The sequence below is a fragment of the Petromyzon marinus genome, chromosome 49, assembly GCF_048934315.1.
Source record: "Petromyzon marinus isolate PM22_M1 ecotype Great Lakes invasive population chromosome 49, UKy_Petmar_22M1.pri1.0, whole genome shotgun sequence".
Lineage (NCBI taxonomy): Eukaryota > Metazoa > Chordata > Hyperoartia > Petromyzontiformes > Petromyzontidae > Petromyzon > Petromyzon marinus.
This window is the reverse complement of record NC_133715.1, coordinates 10,079,561-10,099,373: the sequence shown is the minus strand read 5'-3', so window position 1 is coordinate 10,099,373 and position 19,813 is coordinate 10,079,561. Positions and strand designations below refer to the sequence as shown.

Sequence of the window (19,813 nt, the reverse complement as noted above, 5' to 3'; positions counted from 1 at the left end):
GGAGGGTGTCTTCATTAACCCAATCCCCTTTGCATGAGCCACCCCTAACCTTGCTCGCCGAGGTCTGCGTTCTCTTGCACCCAGAAGGAAGGATGTGTGCATTGACCCTCACCTGGGAAGTGTGAAGATGCACGGGGCCACCTGATAAATAAACATGACCAAACAAAGACTCGACGCCCGTACAGCGGGAAAAGTGTTATAATCTAGAGAATATGGTTATTAGTTTTCTAAGGTATTAGTAGTAAAAATAATATACATTATTCTGCAGTGAGGTAGTGCATTGCAATAGATCGCTGAACGGATGCAGTGGCAGGTCCCTGCGTCGACGCGAGGAGTCCTATATTGTGCTCTAGTGGTAGATATTTTAGTTACATTTTGAAATTGTTAATTCCTCTACCCAATAAAGCCTCTTGGGAGCATCCTGCGTTGGGTCGATTGGCCGGCCCCTTCGTATTTTCCCGATTGGAATGATTTGCGGGAGATATTTACTTTTCAATTCATGCCGTGCATTGTGGGTGTGCTTTGGGCACAGTACAACTCGTGCCTTGTCCGCGACGGCACGGCGGGCTTTTTGTCTTCGTTCCCGCGGGGTGGAACAGACTGCAGCGGCGAGCGGGCAGCAGCCCGTGTAATAAATAGAGCAGGCCAGTGGTGGATTTAACACAATAAGCACTTCCTATAAAACATATCCTTCGCTCAATATATGTGCACGTACCTTTACATGTCTGTGTGATATGAGCATTGTATGCGGACACGCACGCACGTGTACAATATGCACACGCGCAAATTAACATACAGGACGTCCGTACGGTTATCATCCGCTGTTAAAGATTTACGTATGGGCTGCAGTTTGAACTGCATATTTGATTGGTAGGGTGTGCCAAAAAACTGAATTAAAAAAATCTTCAGCGATTTATTTTAGTTTAATTTCAACAGCACGGAAACAGAAGCGTTTGAATTAATTTTTGCCAGAGATGTCGGGAGACACGTAGGACTCTCGCATCTCGATGCGTGTCGCTAACCCCCTGGAGGGCACGTGGAGGTTTAGAGGGGGTAACGTCATCACACGACCAAGCATGTGTAGTGTAATAGTGGGCAGCTGCGCTAAGAAGCCCAGCGACAACCCAAGTTTGATTCCTGACCACGGCAACCATACGTGGTGAGTCATGTGAGAACCTGGCCTGGGCCTCTCCTATGTCATCTCGGCCATAAATGAGCAGTGCTGACGGCAGTGTGTCAACATCGCTACTGGGGATGACGAAGGCGGGCTGGCCGTGGTGCTGGCCACGCACCACCCAATCGAGCACCGTGCCGACCTCCATAGGCGCTCGCTAACTGCACTTGTCCAAACAGTCTACAGAGCAGCTATGAGGGCGGTATTGACCAATCCGACAGTGATTAAAACCGGCGTAAATATGCGGCACAACATCGATTGTTCCCGAAACAAATACAGGCCGCAAATTGCAGTGAATTGCCAGCTCGGTTCCTCATTGAAGATGTCGCTCATGAAAACCGTCCCACAGTGGTGTCGCATTATAATTCTTTAATTGTGGATGATACATGTATGGATGATGACCCTGTGTGCGATGTTTGTATAAATACAAATAAGGAAACGGTCGCCCGCTGGCTTGGCCTTCGGCTGCTATTGCTTGCTGCGAATGTGCGTTCTCTCCCGCTCTTGCCTAACCCCTACGCCCCTTACCACTGTTGTGTCCGCTTGGCCAGCAAGCTTGCAACGTTGACTCAACGTTGCACGTTTGCTGGGTAACATGCCTTGTACTGGGTACAAAGTGTTGCCCTCTCTCCAGAGCCTTGTATGGGTATGTGTCATGCACGAGGGAAATGATTTACACACACACGCAACACACAACACCCCCTTACGACTGTCATCTTCGCTCCTCTGTGTCGGCTGTGTTTTTCTCCTCTGTTACTCACTTTAGGCAGACACATTTCCTTGTAACCATTGACTGTCCCGGGGCACGGCAAAGAGGAACTTGGGTTTTTGAGTTGCTTAAAGTTTTGCGACAACGTGTGTCATGAGCTGCACACTGGCGTCTTGAATCGACGGTGCTACACTAAGGGTTACATGTTGAATAATTGCCCACGATTGTGCCGGTGTTCCAATACTTTGTTAAGTAATATATTTAAACCCATATACATCTCGGAGCTTTTACTGCCGTTACGAACGAAATACAGTTCTAAAACACGAGTTCCTCTTGTGCAATTGGTACGCACTTGTATGTTGAAATAATCATTTCCTACACGTGTGATGATGTCTCTCCGAGCCTTGTGAGAAAATGTAACTTCCTAAAACACAAAGTGCCTTCTTCTTTGGTTCTTTCGGTAAAGTCACGTAGAATGAGAATAAAATAATAAATTGATAAAATAAAATAACACAATAATATTCTCACGACGTTTCGGCCACAACACAAGCGGCCTTGTTGTGGCCGAAACGTCGTGAGAATATTATTGTGTTATTTTATTTTATCAATTTATTATTTTATTCTCATTCTACGTGACTTTACCGAAAGAACCAAAGAAGATGAATCCTTGCAGTCACGAAAGCTTTAAATCGAAACAAAGTGCCTTGACACAAGATGGCTCCGCCGTGATGGCGACAGCTGAATCCCGTGCGTTTGTGTGTGTTTGTGTGTGTTTGTACAGGCGTACGCAACTGAGGGAAGAAGATTGTGAAGTCTAATGGCTAGTAACGGCAAGGAAATTGGAATTAATAAGGATATAACCAATTATATTGATCATGTTAGCAATCCTGGAGTCTTGAAAATGCTACTTTAAGTAGAGTACTGTACTGTACACCTTACTTTCTGAGGTGGCAGTGTTGCAGTCACACAGTATCGATCACATTTCACAAACTGTCAAATACTACCGATGCACTCCTATCATGTGGAACTGAACTGCATTGCTTAAATTAAAAATTCAGTCTCTGTAGAGACGTATGCATGTTGAACTTCTTTCTCACCGTACGTAGCCAACCGTGCTAATCGGAAGTGCGGGGAAAGGACAACAAACTAAACACAACAATGTGTAAACGTGCATTGTGGGCCTAGGAATGAAATTGGAATTGGACGTGAAAGTGTCAAATGTTTTCACAGAAAATTCAGTATTCGAGTCTTCCTTTTTTGACACGTCATTTAAAAACTAGCTCATCGACACGGTTTGTCTTACTTAAAAAAAATGTTATTTTATTTTAGCTCTTGTTATTTAAACGTTTTGTAAAGTCTACTATTACTTCGGCAGCCCTTTAATTTATGCCGAAGTTGTGACCCTCGATCATCACTGTCGATCTGAGGCGAGGACTGCTTGTGGACATGAAGCATCACTGAAAAAATACGAAATTTCTCTCATTCCACAGAGTTGCCCGAGAATCGGTTTTGTGCCAAAGTTTCATAATTGCCACGGTTTAGGCATATCGCAAATGGAGTCCGCTTTGAACTTTTAAATCGGCACGCTTGCTTTTCACTGTGACTCCAACATTTCGTTGCTGCGAGCGTTAATTTTTTTTCACAGACCTTTGCACACCCGTTACACACGGGTGTGATTAAATGGATGGACGTCTGTTCTGGAATGGAAGGTAGATGAGACTATTGTGCGATTTGAAATGTGTTTGCCTAGGTCAGGGGTCGGCAACTTGCAGCCCCATAGCCGCATGCGGTGGCTCTTGAAGGACTGCTGCTTTGTGACGTTATTCACTCGTATTGCGGCTCTTTAAATATTTGCGGTTTTTTTTTTACCCAATTCTTAAGAAATAAAATGGCCCCTGTTATTTCGATTGCCAACCCTCGAGCCTAGGTAATTGATGTAAATATAGACGGGCGTGGTTTCGACGCTGGGTGTTCCAGCCATCGTTGCCTCTTTTGCGCCATCCAGATAATCACGTTCCGAACACGTGTCTCTAGAATAAATATGGAAAGGGGGTTAAAGTGTGATGCTGTTTTCCGTGACGGCGAAATAAGCACATCTCTTGAAAGCGGACTGAAATATTCCTTAAGAGGGGTACCATCGAAATGTATGGATATAAATAATTACTTGTTGCCATTCGTTGTACCACCTTGGTCTGCATCAAGTGTACCACAACGTACATGCACGACCGCAAACCACGGTTTGCGGTCGTGCATGTACGTTGAACTTCTTTCGCACCGTGCGTGCGAGCTAATCGCAGTCCTGTTTTTGTCATAGCACAGTGATCTGGCAATGTCTCTAATCCAGTGTTTTTGCACTCTGCACATTGCGTCTTCCTGCCAGTAACCGTGTGTTGCTCTTGCTTAAGCAGTCTCGATTCGCCACGATGCGAGGGTATGTTACGTATGTTGGAAGGGTGCGTGTTTGACTTGCATTCACAGGACTCCAGATCAGGGCTTCTATTCTCATGGAATATTTTCCATGCCCCCTCCCAAACCCCGTGACATTTTGGGGAGGGAAGTGATGGTGGTGGGGGGGGGGCAAGCCCTGGTTCAGATGCAAGGTGCCGTGTACCGGTTGCTTGTGTTTCTTTCCACTCCTAATATGCGCCCCGATGGCTAAACTGGGTTTTCTCGTGATTCCATATCCGGTGTGGCCGAAGCAACCCAGTGCAATTCACGCTCGAGGTATATTTCCATATTTCAATAAAAACAGGTCCCTGCAGGGTGGGCTGGTAGGACAAGTCTCTGCGCTGTCTATTGCTGATTTTACACCCAACAGCACGAGATTTCACTTCGTTAAAGTATTGAAAGGGGGGGGGGGGACGGACGGACGGACGGACACATTAATCTATTGCAGGCTGGTACACTCAGTTTACCACTTCGTTCCTACCAGTATTATTCATCGTATTGACAACACCTGACAACGGCAAGCTACAACACCTGGAAGTGGAGTGTGCGCTCGGACGTCGTTTAGGAAAAGGTACAGCCCTGCAATTATTTATCACGCCACTGCTGGCATAAGTGCCTCCACTCGAGTTTACTGGGGCCTTTGAACAGGTGGAATTACCCACACTTTACCCCACTGCTTGCAGCTTGCCGATCGACTGTGGTATAACCATCGATCGACTTCTGGATGGACAGAGGCGGTGGGGGTGGAATTGAATACACTCGTGTGTCGCTTCCAGTGCCGTGCTGGTACATCAAACCGATGGAGTCTGGATTTGCAAGTCCATTGTACTAACCATCGCAACAACGGCAGCATCCCTATTGGGTCATGGTCCACGCCTGCCGGTGGCTGAAAGGGGATACCATTGTAATGTTTCGGTCTGAAATCCATTTAAATGTGAATAGATTCTGTTGTGCCGTCTCGTGAGTTATTATGAAGCAGGTGATATGATATTCCCGCGATTGATCCCTGTCCCATGTCACTCAACAGTGCACAACCAGTCATGTAAACTTTGGGGGCTCCAAGTGCTGTGTATGTGTATCCCATAAGCAAACAATGTGCCGATTCGTAGATTTTATTCGATTCTTGTGCTCTTGATACATGCAATCTACATACCGATATTGCATGTATTGTAATCTATACAATATAATCGTACACTTTGGCCAATTAAAACAAGGAAATACGTGCGACATGGTAACAATTGGATAAAAAAAGTTTTCTTTCGTCACGACCACATCACGACTTGAATCGCCGGGTATTGTGGTGGATGTTACTGTATAAAAGCGGTGGCATGTATTGCGTATGGCATTGAGTCCACAGATGTCGGAGTACTCTTCCAGAATTAAAGTCATATTGTATGGTTGTGACAACATTATTTCCAATTAAGCATCAAGGCAGCAACGCTTCAGAGCAGTGCCAAATTTTATGATTTCACAAACGTATCTCTCTATGAAAACGCACGTCCGATATTGATATTAGTATTGAAAATTATTTAAAATTAACTAGATTGCTGTAATGGTAAATACACACGTTTTTTAGAAGTGCTCTTGATTCAATGAGATATTGATGTGTGTGTGCCATAATATGTACATATAAAACAAATAGCACTGAAGAATCACTTGAATTGCATCAGCGTGCTATGTAAATGATGCCGAAGGATTAATGAATGCTGTATTTGTAGGGTGTTTTGTAGGGAAACTTAGAAATATGTGATGCTAATGTAAGTGTTAATAAATGATGCAATGAAATGATTTGTCTTTGTGGTACATTTATACACTGATTTTCTTACCGTTCCTCCCAATTGAAGTCTGTTCGTTCTGAATGGATATCAGTTCACAGAACTACGATTTCCCTACACAACCATCACGTGACGGTCAAACCAATGTGTTTAATTATAATGATCAGAGGCGGAATTGCACCAAATTGCAAAAATAATTGGTATGCTTATTTGTATGCAATCCTCATCGCTGACCAGAATGACCCGGCAAAAACTCGGTACACTTGAGAAACCCAGCGTCGTGGGCAGCTGTCCTCGGTCTCAAAACACCCAAGAAAGCCTCCGGGTCTCAAGACTTTTTTACAGGATCCGTGTTCTTCATTGCAAGGTCCCGCAGGCCGCTGGTGGACCACTGGTGGCCTTTAGTGCGGCCCCTGACGTGCGGGCCCCCGACAATCCATAAATGTGGAGACCCTCCCCTCCCCCCCCCCCATCATCGTGCTGCTGCTGTCAACCCAGATGGTTTCAAATGTGTAGCGGCCCTCTCAATGATGATGTCTTCTCGGCGAAAGTGGCACCCCTCTGAAAATGTGTGAGAGAGAACCACTTCAGAAGGCTCCTGCTATGAAAGGTGTGGCCATTACTGTGACTATCGGTGACTAATTTTGCTACGTGGGTGAAAACAGGCGTGCCCAAAGAAAACACCAGATATATCCAGTAATCATAATGTGTGGTTTTCAGTAAGGCGCAGCAGTGGTTTGCACGCTTCAACTTTAAACTTGGGCCACCTGAGGTTCGAGTCTGGGCAAGGTTCGCGTCGGTGGCGAGCGAAGTGTGAAGTTGTCCTGGGCCCTCGTCACCAACCTTTTCTCGGCAGCCTGGGGAGGTTTGGACAAACAACGTTGCGTGGAGAGAGGCCTTCATCCAGCAATGCGTTTACATGGGCTGTGTAAACTATTCATGTTATTTCGCGTCATATGACGGGTTCATACAATTGAATAAGACCATTTTTTAAATGCATTGAATTTATTTAATTAAAAAAAACTATCACATTTGGTGTAAATTGGCGATCATCTCCCAAAAGTTTTCCTTGTACGTGTGATTTTTGGAGAAAATGTATTACTCTTGTAACACACGAATTAGTCAATTACAATAAGCCGTTTGTGAAAGACACAAACATGTAAAATCCACGTAGCCTACCCAGCGTTACACAGCCTACGGTGTCAGGCGTTAGGTAAAGATCCACAAACTATATGTATAATGACACATGAACACTCCATGTCAAAAAGTGACTTGCTGCACTGCCTTCTGTGATTCTAGGCCAGGGGTGGTGGGCAAATTTTTTGACTCGCGGGCCACAATGGGTTCTAAAATTTGACGGAGGGGCCGGGCCAGGAACAGATGGATGGAGTGTTTGCGTGAACTAATATAAATGACATGTAAAAATCATTACATTAAAAGAGTTGGCCTTTAGCAGGTAGCAAAGCATTTATTTGCAAGGCAATTTAACAAATTGCACGAACATAAACAATACAAAAACATTTCGTAACTCCCGGTCAAAGTGCGCCATCTAATGGGGAAATGGGGGCATTACAAGAGAAAGGTAAAATTTAATTTAATAATAATAATATTTGGACAAGTTCGGCGGGCCGGATTAAAAAGCCCAACGGGCCGTACTTTGCCCACGTCTGTTCTAGGCAGCCAGTGTGGCCGTTTGAGTTGCCAACCCAGCTAAGAAATTGGGGTTTTAAGTGGCGGCGTTACGGAGATCGCGTGACGTAGTAAGGGTTGTGAGTTGACGCCGAGGAGTGACGTCACCCGCTAATTAATATTAATGAAAGGGGGTTCAAACTTGATTTGACGTTTTCGTGACTGCAGGAATTAATTACTTTGTTTTTTTTTTCGGTAAAGTCGCGTAGAAAGAGTAATTCCTGCTGTCACGAAAGCGTCAAATCAAGAATTTGAACCACCTCTACGGGGAGGTATGAAGTCTGTGTCTTTGTGTTGTCTTTGGCTGGTGTGTCGACCTTTGTGTCTTGGCTTGGGTTTGTGTCCTCCGCAGCTCCCTATGTGCTTGACAACTAGTGTCATCCACCCGCGCCGTCCTTTGACGAGTATGTGCTAATGTTGCATGCTAATTTGTGTCCCAGTGTCTCTCAGTCTCTGTCAATTTAAGGCCTCGACACAGAGATGCTGCTTCACTGTGTGCGTGTCCCTTCTCGTGTGCCCATGTGCTAACTCGTTCTGCTTGGATGTCTTCTATATATGTGCATGCGGTCTGTATTCTATCGCTCTCTTAAATTTCACACTTAACTTGCAATTTAACAATCTTTGAAATAGCGTAATCAACCAGACCATGCGTTAATTGTGTTTTGACCGACCGTCTGTGTTGCTTTATATGGTTTCCAAATTTTGCTAAACCCTGATTGATTTAGTGTGCTCCTCCGTCTATATATCTGCGGTTATGTGTGTCCTCTCTCTCTTAAATTTAGCTCTTCTGTACCCGATGATGATTGCTTGTGTTGCAATCGAAACGTCGTACGCCATTATGTAATTTTATTATTTCTTATTTCTACGTGACTTTACCGAAAAAAACAGTGGTGGTGGTGGGGGTGTTCATTTAGAAGACGTCACCTTATCATGATTATTAATGAGGGGGCTGTTCGATGTGGGGTGACGTCACTCGCTAATGATTATTCATGAGGGGGGGGGGTCTATGTGGAGGACGTCACCTGTTCATGAATATTAATGAGGAGGGCTGGCCGACGTGGAGTGACGTCACGCGCGGGACACAGACAGGGCTCACCATCGTAGTCAATGAGGAGGTCTTTAAACCAGAACACGTGACTCCAGCACAAACGTGAGAGATGCAAATCGCCACTCCCACCCTCATTGGTTTTTTTTCGGTAAAGTCACGTATGTAGAAATACCATAAAATTATATTAAAGTAAATCAATCACGACGTTTCGACCGCAACACAAGCGATATTATTGTTTTACCTACGTGACTTTACCCAATAGAACCAAAGAGTATGGATCCTAGCAGTCACGAAAGCTTTAAATCTAGAATTGATCTTCATCAGGTGTAAAAAAAAAATAGCACATAGGGTGACATCAACGCAACACATAGAGAGCGTTAAACTGCACGGGGGTAAATACAACAAGAAGATGAGAGACGAGAATTAAAAAAAAATTAAGAAAAATGTATACGTGATGCAAAACCAGTCAGGCCAACAACACAGACACTTGCCTGGCGGACCACGAATTTCAGAAGTGTTAAAGTTTAACGCCCTCTGTGTTGCGTTGATGTCACCCTATGTGCTATTTGTTTTGTTTTTTTACACCTGATGAAGATCGCTTGTGTTGCGGTCGAAACGTCGTGATTGATTTATTTTAATATAATTTTATGGTATTTCTACATACGTGACTTTACTGAAAAAAACCAATGAGTAATGTATGCGGTCACGAAAACTTTAATTCTTTATTAACCACTCCACCCCCCCAGACGAGTGTCAACATGGAACATTCCAAAACGTGCCGAACGCAACCAGAGCCAATTATTCAACTTATTTACTCGTCAAACGTTAGGCAAGGTACAACTTGTTGGCAAATTTTCACAAATAGCGATTAGAAAAAATTGCGCGCTTTCAATTGTCGTGTTACACTTTATAAAATCGCCTCAAGAATATAAATAAATTACCCCCCCCCATCCAGCGTGCAGCGTTGGACTCGTCTAACTCAAGGGCGTTTGACCCTCCGTATTTGTGTTTGCGTAGCAGCGTAAATTTTCGCTTAAAACTTAAACATTTGTACAGGTTGCGCGTCGTAAATCCCGAGGACATGTTTGTGAGGGTCCTGTCCGTGTGCAGGTTTGTCTTTTTGCTTGGCAAAGTCGCTCGGTTTTGGCGTCGTTACAGGAGAAAGTTGTTTTCTTGCTGCGCGCGGTGGTGGTGATAGTTATAGGCCGCTATTGGGACTAATGGTACACACTTTATAGAGTACATTGCGCGCGATTAAGTTTTTAATTTATCGTCGTTAGGAAATACAGTGCCTTCTTTGCGTGCATTTTTAAAGTGCTTTGATGGCGTTTAGACCTATAAATCAGAATGACATTGTAATCTCGGCGATGCCTAAGAGATCGAATCGCGTGGGATATACCAGCGCTCGGGTGCTGAGCAGGTTTTGCGCCTGTATAGCTGTTATCAGGTGGTACTATAGGCAAGTGCATCAACATCGGTTGTTGTATTGTGCGTTCTGTGCTCCCACGTCAATGATTGCCTTCATTGGACCAGCGAGGTGAAGTATGGTTGACTGCCACGACTCGCCCCAACGTAGTCCAGCAGTGGATTGACGACGGCATTGTACGTGGGCAGTGGCGCTACTGACCCAGTGCCGTGTGTGTGTCCGTGTCACGTGTTTGTGAAGGGTATGTGTTGGTGCACTGGTTATTATTTATATTATTCGCCTGTCCTAGCCGCTTGCGCGGGCTCTCCGCAATGCGCTGCCAGAAATGGGAATGATTTGCCTCATGACAGGCCACCTGGTGTCTTCGGCACTTCACATGGCCTCAAAGCTGCACCTGGCCTGGTACAAATGCCATGGGGATGTCACCTGAACTCTTCATGAAATGGCGGCTCTTGTTTGCGTGCGATCGGCGAGGAGTGGATAGCCGGCGCAATGCTTGGATTGGTATTGCAAGTTGAAGTGGGATTGCAGAGGGGTGGTGGTGGTGGCCTTTAGCCACCGTTGTTGCCAGCAACCTGCCCATGCCAAGCAGGGTTACCCATTGGAGAGACCTTTTAATTAGATTAAAGCTATTCATTTAATTAGTCATAATTCGGTTATTTTCTCGTATTATGAAAACCATAGTGAGTGATAGCAGTGGTGTAAAGTACTTTGAGCTGTGGCGTTGCACCACCACCAGCGCATTCCCTGAAATATCACTCATTGCGAATGCAGGTCAGAGGGCCTTAGGGTTGCCCTCAGGCCTGCGCTTCTGGCCCCGGTGGCCACCCACAAGAGCCGGGCTGCCCTGCACACGCTGCCAGACCTCCCCTATGACTACGGGGCGCTGGAGCCCCACATCAGCGCCAACATAATGCAGCTGCATCACAGCAAGCATCACGCCACGTACGTCAACAACCTCAACGTGGCCGAACAGAAGCTAGCAGAGGCCGTGGCTAAAGGTATACGCAGCTTGTTGCACGTTCGGTTGTAGCAAACCGTATTGCCTCTAAAAGATTGACTACAGTAAATTGCTTGCTCACTCCACTGCTGGTGGAAGGTTCTCCACTCGAGGTAATTTTGACCCACTCTTCTACACTGGCCATATGTCTAAGAAGTGTTAGGACTTCCCACACCATACCTCGCCCCATGTTACCTGCCGATTGTCTAATTGTGGCATACGGGGATGCTTGATTGGTTGGTTGTGTTGGGTTGCTCTGAAAACAAGACATTTTGTGGGTCTCTGGCTCCAGGTGATGTCACTGCAGAGATTGCACTCCAGCCTGCCATCAAGTTCAATGGTGGTGGCCACATTAACCACTCCATCTTCTGGACCAACCTCTCGCCCAATGGTGGTGGAGCACCCACTGGTATGGTACTTGTTTCAGTTAATTCATATAATCTTCGTCGAAAATAATCACCTTTATCCACATCACAACTAGCTGGTGCTTTAGTCATACATTTAGCAGACAAGTAGTCTTGTCTGCTATATTGCAGCATTGTTGATCTCCACAAAGCATTTTGAAAGTAATGTTCTGTGCAGATGGTCCATGCTGTATTTAGGGTCAGTCATTTACAGGGTAATTTTGAAATTATGATGAGACACTGACACCTGCTAGCCTACTCTTGTAATAACCTGTTTTTTTTTTCAGGTGATTTGCAGAAGGCAATTGAGACGGATTTTGGGTCATTCACGAAACTTCAGGAAAAGATGAGCGCGGTGTCTGTCGCAGTGCAGGTGGGCCAGGGAGTCGCTGCATGAGCATCTACGCAAAACCATAAACTAAAACCCTCAAACATCTTTGCATCATAACATAAAGTGAGCATAGTAGGTGGCTCTCAACGTGTAGGTATTTAGGGAGCAGCTTGATTTCCTTTGTTTCGTGCAGGGCTCTGGATGGGGCTGGCTGGGCTACGATAAGGAAACCGGGAGGCTTCGAATCGCTGCGTGTGCCAACCAAGACCCTCTGCAGGCCACAACAGGTATTGCTGTGCATGTGCACGCTGAAGCTTGGCAGGAAGCGCATTGTCAACTGTGAATTGATTAGTGCCTCCCCATTCCGTCTCCATCTCTTGGACTTACAATCCAATAAATCATCTGTCTCCAGCCCACAAACTGAACTCATCACTCCGTCTTGGCATTTAACTTTTAATCATAAGTTGCAAATTGGTATTCAAGCAAAATGAATATCTTCATAAATTTAGTTTTTCCACTAGATTTTGATTATTCTACCTCCAGGGATAACACATTCAGGTTGAACACATGGGACGAACACTCAATGCAGGTAATATAAAAGGTGCACTTCGCGTGTGGACTAATAGACCGACTCAAGCGACCAATATATTAGCTCTCTGACGATATCTTCCAAGGGAGCCCTTTGATACGGTGCTGCACTGCTTGCTCGAAGGATTCCAAATGTCAGTTTCTTTGTTTCATGACATTGCACTGGGCAGAAGAAGAATATAATCAGGGCAAACCTTTTTGAAAACTATTCTCCCTATCATATTTCTTTTGCAGGTTTAATTCCACTGCTGGGCATTGATGTGTGGGAGCATGCCTACTACCTGCAGTATAAGAACGTGCGGCCCGACTACCTCAAGGCCATCTGGAACGTGGTCAACTGGACAAATGTGGCCGAGAGACTGGCCGCAGCTAAAAAATGAGCACAGCACCACTCTGGCTGCACCCTTTCCTTACCCCTCGACTACAAATTAGGTTGGTAGCAAGGCCAGAATTAATCTCAAAATCTGTGGTGCATTCGGGTTGCCCACACATTGAGATATGGACTTTCCAAATGGTGTCGTTTTGGCATTCGATAATTAATCAGTCCGTTCTTTGGCTTACAACCAAATATTATTAGCTCATGTTTAGAACATCTTAGCTTGTTTCACTGAAAGTTCTCTTTAAGTACAGAAAATCTGGGTTTTGACTGCTGATTTCATTGAACATCAATTACACGTATCCTTATGTGTTATGCTCATTGTGATTTGGAATTTTGATGTATAATGAGATTCTTGCTTTGCTACTCTGACAAGATCTATTGAGCCACATGCAAACACATGTCATAGCCAGATAGAGTGGCATGCATATTAATTATTTATCTGACAACTTTGTTGCGCGGATATTCTGAAATATCCTCGCATAAGCTTGCTGTGTACTTGTCACTAATTGATTTTCGGGTTGGGCCACAATGCTGGCCACATTTGTCATTAATACCCTCCACCACCCGTCACATCCAAACAAAGGAGGATCCCCTAATGACACATTTGGTTTGGCCAGATCATTGTGCCATCATCCAAATTATCAATTGTGATTCATACTAAAATATATAATAGTGTGCATAGTTTGCGCACTCTAAAACTTGTTGGACATTGAAATAAAGTATCTGAACATGCTAATGTAAACGAATGTAGCACTTGGCTGAACTGAAAAAGCATTTGTATTTAGCACGTAAAAGAGGTTGTTGCATAATGCGCTGAAATATATATTCCTTCTCATCTGTAGTTGATAAAATCGCCATTGGCAAACCACCAATGTTGGCATTTAAAACTTAATTTGTGAAGGGTAGGGTGTCAATTCTTGACTTGTGATGAAAATGCCAGTGTTGGATGTTGGTAGGGAACTAAAGCATTTCCTCTCTAGCCCTGCATTGTGCCATTCGGGGTTGGTCTGCTGTTTTGTTTTGTACAGGAGTGTTTTATTTTCACAAAGAGGTTTTGTTGGGTTGATTTACAATAAAATAAAATCCGTTGCAAATTATTTTGCTTTCACACGGTGTACTTTTGATATAAATGTATCAAAACAAACAATTCCTTGTTTAAATGTAAGTTCGTTCTGAGAACAGAAACACTGTTGTGAGATGGGAAACGGCAAGAAAATCCTTGGCAGAGGTCTTCAACCAACGTAGTAAGGCGGCTGGAAATGTCGACGTTTTATGCAGTATCAGGGAAACCCCATTGTTAAATGCTTACGGTAAGTGCATTGAATGGAATAACTAATTTCAACATCATTAGGAGGAAGTCATAACTGGCTTCACATCACTCGTGTTTGGTGCGAGTGGTTTTTATACAGCATATGCTCTGAAAGTCAACCTTCTGTATCGACACAAAAAAATATTTAGTCTTAATACTTTTGGCCTTTCGCACGTGTTAATCAGCTTTTATTTAATTGTGTAAACGATGGATCAGTTTTTTTTGCTCTAGTGCTCAGAGCCCGACATGCAAAGTACACACTGATGGTTTATCCGATGTTAATTGTCCTCTACACCACATGGTCCATCTGCATGAAAATATAATGTGTAAAACCACCAGAGCACTGCAGTTTATTGTTCTGGGTAATAACCTTCACTTCCATGTGCACATCAAAAATAATCAATCATATACTGCAGTCAATCAGCCTGTCAGCCTTCCAGACTGGTCTAAATAAATGGTGCTGGTTGACAAATCGGAATGCCCATGAGGACACTCGACCAGAGGGGTCTGTATTATCAAGTTACAGATGCTGCGCAGAAGAAGACTTTAGATCTGCTTCACTGCAGTGCTCGGGGGTAAGCTCTTAACACATGCTACTACACTTAATTGAAATACGATTGCAGTGTTATCGAGAGTGCTATAATTTTAAATGTGAATGCATTTTTTTAAGTTGCCCAACTATCAACCCACGCACGCACACCGACTTGTGGAATGCAAGATTGATAAAGGTTTGCACAACGCCCTGACTGCTCATCATCGCTGTGTCACTCGGTTCACCGCAGAAGGTTTGCACAACACGTACCCTCCAGACGGACATGAACACACTGCTGCTGTTGTCAATCATCAACGTTGATGCCAAAGACAACGCTCAGTACTCTTGATAAACCATTGATGGTGCGTGTTGGCATTAAGATCGGAATGGTAAAAGTGGTAATGTGGGTGTCGTGTATAAAGTGAGCAACCGGGTCAGGAGAAATTCAATCTTGGCTCAATCGCATCGCGCTAAACCTATGGACACTTTGTGAAACATTTGGCCGGAGACGAATTTTCGGAGTGGTCAAACGTGGCACGCTCGTGTCTGGTGGCGAGGTATAACCTGCAGTCTTAAACTTTTCAATGCATGCGGAATGGTTTGACATTAGCTTCCTTGTGTAATGCCAATAGAGCCTGCATGCGGTGTGAGTGGACTAGTGGCCACGGGAGGTAATGACGGGAGTCGGCTTGCAGTGCAAATGCACCTTGCGGTAATGAGAGGAATCAGCTGTGAGTGCGAAGGGACTGGTGGTTACGGCAATGATCGAGAAGGGAGCGTGGTCAGGCGACGGAAGGGGACGGAGTCTGCCGATGGAGTGAGCGTCTAGAGTCAGCGAGAAGGTTCGAGAAGGGGGGTGTGGCCTCGTGTTGGTATATAAAAGGGAGGTGCGCGGGAGACTCGGGGCTGTTGCAGTGGAGGTCTCCGCCTGATGTCAAGTGGACGTGTCTTCAACAAAGTGCCATCTCAAGAGAAGTGTGTCAAGTCATTACACTTGTATACAGTGTCCATATCAGTAAGCATTTTTATTTGAGTATTTTTTTGTTTAGCCAAGACATACGTCTCTGGATTTAATTTTGGCATTCTTAGTCTACCCGACTAAAGCAGTCAAAACACCTCGACCACGCTGAGTTATTGTTGGCGTGGGGGGCACGCAATCCTGCACCCCTCAAAGTATAAGTGAACAGTAATTATTTAATACGTAAATAGCTCATTCCTATCGTATTCCTCGGTGCACTTCCGTATCACAGCAAATACTGTAAATAAATTAACACATTCATCAATAACACGTCCGCCCCAAAAAAAAAACACGAGATTTCAGACAACGGTAAATGTCCATGTCCTCGCCTATTATATATTATTCCTTTTAGTAGTTCAGTGTTAGTGTGGTGCTGAGTTGCTTTGTTATTTATCCTTGTGCACCACTGTATGTATTATGTATGTTGAACTTCTTTCGCACCGTACGCAGCCAACCTTGCCAACGCGGCGTCACCAAATGAATGTTGTGTTCCAAGTTAGGGCATTACCTATTGCCACACTGAGCTGTAGATGGCAGCATTGTTAAACTCGGTTATTTAAAACGATGGTTGAGTCGTCTTTCGTTTTATGGCCACTGCGTTCAAGCGTGTGCCGAGTCCTAAACTCGATGCATGATATTCCAGTTTTTAAGGATTCATCTTTCATTGATCCTTCTATCAAAGCCTTAAGGCTGAACACACGCTATGAAGTCGATGAGTTTGCTTAGCCCAATGCTGGATAAATAAAGGGCTTAATTTCGATGCATTTTGTGAAATAAGCGATCAGAGCCAGGGAAATGTGGCGTTCAATTGGAAGCTAACTTCATGGCTTGATTAATGAATTTCTGATGACCAAATCAGCAGAAATGTACCCCGTCTTGTCAAATCTCGAGAGCTAAGAAGGACTGAGTCTGGTTAGAGTTTGGATGGGGTCAGTCGCAGATGGCCGTGCGACAAAATCCATGATTGTACCCTACTTCTTTACTTACATGTCTGTGATCTCCGCCTTCACCGACTTACACTGACCAGGGTAGTGAAGTATGGACAAACAACCCTTATCATCCATCATTTGATTAACAAAAGAGGTTTGTACACCAGTCGCCTGTTTATATTTTTACCTGGGAGACCTAAGCTCCAGTAGTTACATTCTATGCCTTGGTTTCTTTTGAGGTTGCATCACCGGTTGAAAACCCAGGTTCTCAGTCGTGCTGACCTGAGGCTCTGACATGGCCATTGGGAGTCCTCTTAACCATCTTGCCACTGTGGTACACCGCTAGATATTGACTACATCGCCTGGTGTACAGGAGGTCGTGGTTTTGATCCCAGCCCTGATGCCTGCTGTGTATTTGGAGTTTGCGCGTCTCTCTCCCCGTGATTAGCGTGGATTTTTCTCCGGGTTTTTCGGTTTTTCCCTCCACATTTAGAATCAACCAAAGCCGTAATTATAATATATTGGGGGGGACACATCCCCAAATATGCTCCAAATGTCCCCCCCCCCCCCAATATATTGCTATAAAAAATGTTTGCTATGCTATGTAAATAAAAACAACAATTTTCTTAACCTTGGCCACAAGATCTGGACTTGTCTTCATATAAATCAATATGATTGTGGTTATTGTTGCACTTTATTAATCCATAATCTCTGCCATTACATACAATGAGACAAGAAATGGTAAAAAAAAGTAAAAACAGAGCAATATAATACAATACACTATTAGACATTATTGTAAAAAAGTCCATCCCATGTGTTAGTTCATTTTTTAATATTTTAGGCAGGAAATTAGTTTGCAAATTTTGATATTTTTCTGGGTTGGGACCCCCAGACACCCTGGAAGATTTGGTCCCCCCAATGTTGACTCCATGGCTACGGCCTTGGAATCAACATCACACGGTTAGATTATTCGGCTGATATTGGTCGTGAAAGCCTACGTGGTGTTAAACTAAGCTGAAACCTCTCCACATCGCACTAACCGTCAGCCCCCGGCCCTCACAACTTATTCGGTCGGGCAAGCGGCGATTGGGCAAACAAACGGAGAGACGTGCAGAGGCACAGAGAGAGACACAGACAACAAAAAGACAAAGATCCACCCTATAGTCTTAACAGACTGTTGGGGCAAGTGCTGTTGGCGAGCAACTCTGAAGGCCGGCACGGCGCACGAGGGGGTGGGTGGGCCAGCACCACGCCCGGTCGCCTTTGTCTCCCCAGTGGCGATGTTTAAACACCGCACAAAGCACTGATTTGAGGTTGAGTCGACCTAGGGGATGCCCCGAACCGGTTCAGATAATCGTCAGCGGTGTTGACGGGAATCGAACTCGGGTCGCCGGGTTCGTATCACAATACGCTAACAGCTCCACTATCACTCCCCACACACAGAGGCATGCAAAGACACACACGCAGACAAACACAGAGACACACATACACAGTGACATAGAGAGACAGACACGAATACACACAGACGTACTCACGGACACGGAGACACACACGGAGACGAATACACTTACACGCAGACACAGGGGTACAGAGACACATGGAGACACTCAGACACGAACACGGTTACACAGTTGGACAAATTATCGTCACGGATGTTTGGCAGCGCGCCAATTTATTTCCCTGTTGTCCATAAGATGAGCATCAGCAAGGGGTCCGTGAATTCTCTCTCGCAACGCAATCCCACCCGCTCACTCACCCACAGCGAGGTATCGGTTCGGTGTGGCCACGCAGATAAAGGTTGACAGCGATCCGTGGAATGAAAGAGGTTGAGGAAGCGCTTGCCCTCTGATACACTCCTTCAAGTGGAAAGTCAGCAAAAGAAACATCAAACGGGTGGCTGGATATTGAGTAGACGGACTTTTGTAAAGTCGTAAGCAAATGTCCCAATGCAAAGTCAGCTTGTAAATGCGCATATTACACAAAGACATGCGGGGAGTGGTCGTGTAGTGGTTTAGCGCGGCGCGCGACAAACCCGGGCCACCCACTTACGGTTCTGAAAATCTGAACCGGTCCTGGCCCTCCCCTCGGTAGACTCAGCCTCAAATAAATAGTGCTGTGTTTAAACCTGAGCGCTGGGGAGTCAAAGTCGGCTGGTTGTGTGCCGTCTCGGCCTTCACAGGGGCTCACAAACAGCACTTGACTCAGCAGTCGTGTTAAGGCTATCGAGGGGGTGTACCAGCACATGCTCCTCAATGCACATACAAACGCTCTCCCAAATCTGCATCATTTTTTTCCTGCAGTGAAGTTCGCCAGAATTAATCGAAAATATCGTGTTTTATACGTTGGAAACACTGATTTGCGAGGGTCACCACGATATCGTTTTTGACGATACGATATCAGATGTCACGATATGACGATTATCGCAAAACTGCATCACTTTCCCACGACTTTAGAATTGTTTTTCTCAGTTTCATTGCGCCCTTTTGTGCTTTTGTTATTGTACTTGAAAGGCCAAGTATGGATTGCTTTAAACGTTATTCAACTGCATTTCACTCAACATAAACCTCCCGTAAGCATTGTTAATCATTAACATCAATAACTCTTATCACGCTCGGCATCCTGTCAGTTGCACGAATGCAATTATAATCAAATACATTGACGTACTAAACTGATGAAAGCCATACAATGCCCTTGCTTATTACTCCAGAACAATATTTTACAAGGCATTCATTTAACGGATCTATCGGAGGTATGTATGTGCAACTTTATTTTCAGTGCTGAGTTGTTGCATTAACGTTAAATGTTTTTTTCAGGAAACTAAACATTAAAATAGAGGAACGAGCAACGATGACCATAGTAACAGTATTACGCGAAACAGATGATTCGATTAATTATTGGTGGCCCTCATATCGTCGGATAATACATCATTTGTACGGGCATACATTACGTATTTCTGCGACAATTCGAGTGCAATTCGGCGAGCAGTGTTCTTAAGTCGGAAGCAATAAACCGCCCCTGCCATCTCTGGCCACATCGTCTTCATGAATGTAAAAA

The 19,813-nt window shown here is 44.7% G+C and overlaps 2 protein-coding genes across 4 annotated transcripts in view; both read left to right on the top strand.

The window, feature by feature from the left end:
- The window catches only part of LOC116953035 (glycerol kinase-like), a 32,038-nt gene extending 25,922 nt beyond the window's left edge, over positions 1-6,116 (top strand). For all 3 annotated transcript variants that reach the window (XM_032972863.2, XM_032972861.2, XM_032972862.2), the window contains one exon: positions 2,665-6,116. In XM_032972863.2, coding sequence (XP_032828754.1) covers positions 2,665-2,678 — 14 coding nt within the window. In that variant the 3' untranslated portion in view covers positions 2,679-6,116. The remainder of the gene's footprint in view (positions 1-2,664) is intronic.
- Positions 6,117-9,784: 3,668 nt separating this feature from the next.
- SOD2 (superoxide dismutase 2) lies at positions 9,785-14,068 on the top strand. The gene is made up of 6 exons (XM_032972717.2): positions 9,785-9,953; positions 11,044-11,270; positions 11,562-11,678; positions 11,961-12,046; positions 12,198-12,291; positions 12,827-14,068. The coding sequence occupies exons 1-6, from the start codon at positions 9,925-9,927 to the stop codon at positions 12,970-12,972; spliced, it is 699 nt and encodes a 232-aa protein (XP_032828608.1). The 5' UTR covers positions 9,785-9,924; the 3' UTR covers positions 12,973-14,068.
- Positions 14,069-19,813: the final 5,745 nt, after the last annotated feature.